The sequence below is a fragment of the Triticum dicoccoides genome, chromosome 7A, assembly GCF_002162155.2.
Source record: "Triticum dicoccoides isolate Atlit2015 ecotype Zavitan chromosome 7A, WEW_v2.0, whole genome shotgun sequence".
In the NCBI taxonomy this organism is placed as follows: Eukaryota; Viridiplantae; Streptophyta; class Magnoliopsida; order Poales; family Poaceae; genus Triticum; species Triticum dicoccoides.
The window spans coordinates 46676359-46679018 of record NC_041392.1 but is presented as its reverse complement, the minus strand read 5'-3'; the positions used below and the strand labels follow the sequence as shown (position 1 = coordinate 46679018).

Genomic DNA, 2660 nt, shown 5'->3' with positions numbered 1-2660 from the left:
AAGCGTCCTACTAATCGCCAGCCACGACTTGCGCAGAGTGTTGAGCAGGGAGAGGATGTTGAGGTAAGTGGCATGTTGATGACACAAGTCCATTTTTTGGTTTTGTTTGGGTCATATAACATTTTTTTATTTTTTCCCATGCTCATGTTTTTTTCTTAGGATGCTGATCAGTTCCGTGTTGTAAAGCGGACTAGACGTGCAGCACTTGGCAAGGGAGCTGAGTCATCTTCTAGGGTAAGTAAAATCTCAAATATAAGTGTTTTTTCTCGCCTTTTTTTAGATAGTGATGAAATTATGCAGCAGTTCGGAACACTATTTTTTGTTTTTAGTCTGTCAATAACAACCTTTTGTAGTTGACATCTCTAGTCATTTTGATTTAAATACAGTTGACATTAGTTGGCATTAGTTGGCATTAGTTGGCATCTTGTAGTTCACTAGTTGGCATGTTTTCATAGTTGACATCAGTGGTCATTGTTTTGTGCAGGCAGCAGTTGCTGGAGAAGCTTTCGCATCTTCCGCAGCAGATGCTGAGGTATGTGGGTTTTTTGTGTTTTTATGAGCTATTTGAATAGTTCTTTACAAACCTTTTTTTTAGTTACTGTTTTTCTTGTGTTGCAATATCATTTCTTATTGTTGCACACACTAGAACTTTTTGTAGCTGCCAGGTCTCGTTCTTTTTTTATTTACTGTTTTATTGTTGCACATTCAGTTGCACACTGGCAGTCTTTGCAGTTGTCCTCATGAGCTTTATTAGTTGCACAAATACATCATGATGATTGCTAGTTTTTTTTTCATTCTTGTTTTTTCTCTTGTGTTTAATGTTTGTGTAATGCTTTCATTTTCTAATCAAGAGGGCAGCGGCGAAGGAGTTGAGGTGGCTCCAGGGGAAGATGTGGAGCGACCATCACAAGCAGGCAGGATAAGGGCATCACTAGCGCGCTTGCAAATTTCAACGCCTCTCTAACTCCACTACAGAAATCAGAGCTAGTTTCGAGGTCGGTCGGGGGGCTATTGAACTTATCAGACACACTTCCAGCGGACCTCACTAAGTTCCTGGTGCAGTCCTACCAGCCACAGACCTCTGAAATGGTTTTCCCAGGAAGGGGAAGGATCCGTGTCGATGCTGACAGTGTTCAGAGGGTATTTGATCTCCCAAACAAGGGTCCAAAAGTCAGATATTTAGTTGACAAGGATGCCACTAGGAGATTCAGACAGGCTTTCAACATAACTGGAAATTCTCATCCCCAGATCACTACATGGCTCAAGATGATTGAGCATATGGCTGGAAGAACGGATGACACATTTTTTATGGCCTGGCTTGCGGTTGCCTTCAGTACTTTTCTAGCACCAACCACAGCCTTGAAGCTCAGCCCAAAGTGTTATGGACTTGTGCTAGATCATCAAATGCTAAAGAATACAAACATCTGCCTCTTTGTAGCAGAACACATTAATGAAGCTTTCCGGAACATGGACCAGGAGAAGCAAACTGTTTGCTGCTGCTTGTATCACTTGATGGTTAGTGAAAACGACCACCTTTTTCCATCTGTTCCTGTTCTTTCTGTGCAGTTATAGTTTGCTGAAATTCTCATAACAATAACTGAACTTGGCTTTTTCTTTTGTTTGGGTCAGGTGCAGATACTATACCTTGATGCGCTCGTACATGACATCCCAGTAAGCAACTGCGCGATACGATCGAATGCATGGGATAGTACTCTAATTGCCAAGGTGATCAAGAAGGATACTATCTCTCCTGGTGTGTTCGGCAAATTACAAGTGAATTCTTTTTTGTTTTTTTCCAACAGTGTCTTCCTTCTATGTTCTTTTGATGTCTGGTCACTCTTTTTGGAAATTGCACAGAAAACTGTCATCAGTTGGCACAACAATGCATGTAGTTGCACAGATTATAGCTTTAAGTTTGGCAATCTGCACACATGTTTATTTTAAATTGGCACACCATCTTTTTTAAGTTGCACAGTTTTACTAATCTTGTTGCACAGATGTGTTGCATCAGTTGGTAGGAACTTTTTTTTAGGTGCCATGTGTGTTGCACAGTTTTTGTGTCTTTGTTCAGTTGCATATATGTATAGTTGAATTTGTCTACCCCAGTATCTTGTTTGTAGTTGCACATGTTGTAATGTGTGGTTTCATTCAACACACAAATCTATTTTGATAACCTTGTTATTTTTTGTTTCTCTTTTTTTTTACATCAGCTTAAAGAGGAGTATAGAGGCACGGAGCAGACACCACTGTTTGGTGGAATTTTGCAAGCTGAAGCATTTGTGGCATCCAAGTTACCAATAACATACAATCCGCAGGTTAGTGTTTTGCATACATAAACTTGTATCACTTACCAATATTTTTTCTATTGGCTGGGATGTATGTTCAGTTGGACATGTATAACTTTTGTAGTTGCGAAAATTCAGAATTTAGTTGGCTGTGATGTATGTTCAGTTGCACATATAAGGTTTTGTAGTTGCACATGTTCTTTTGGATAGTCAAAGTGTTCATTTACAACCATTGTCATCAACTTTTGGCAGAAATGCATGGTTTTTACTTTGTGCCACAGTGCATGTGTAGTTGGCTAGAATCATGTTTTTAGTTGGCCAGAAAGTGTGTATTAGTCGTTTTTGCTTATCACATCATGGTCAGTTACAGACATT

At 39.7% G+C, this 2660-nt stretch overlaps 1 protein-coding gene across 1 annotated transcript; it reads left to right on the top strand.

The window, feature by feature from the left end:
* Nucleotides 1-1461: 1461 nt before the first annotated feature.
* LOC119329951 lies at nt 1462-2347 on the top strand. The gene is made up of 3 exons (XM_037603053.1): nt 1462-1515; nt 1636-1773; nt 2211-2347. The coding sequence occupies exons 1-3, from the start codon at nt 1468-1470 to the stop codon at nt 2334-2336; spliced, it is 312 nt and encodes a 103-aa protein (XP_037458950.1). The 5' UTR covers nt 1462-1467; the 3' UTR covers nt 2337-2347.
* Nucleotides 2348-2660: the final 313 nt, after the last annotated feature.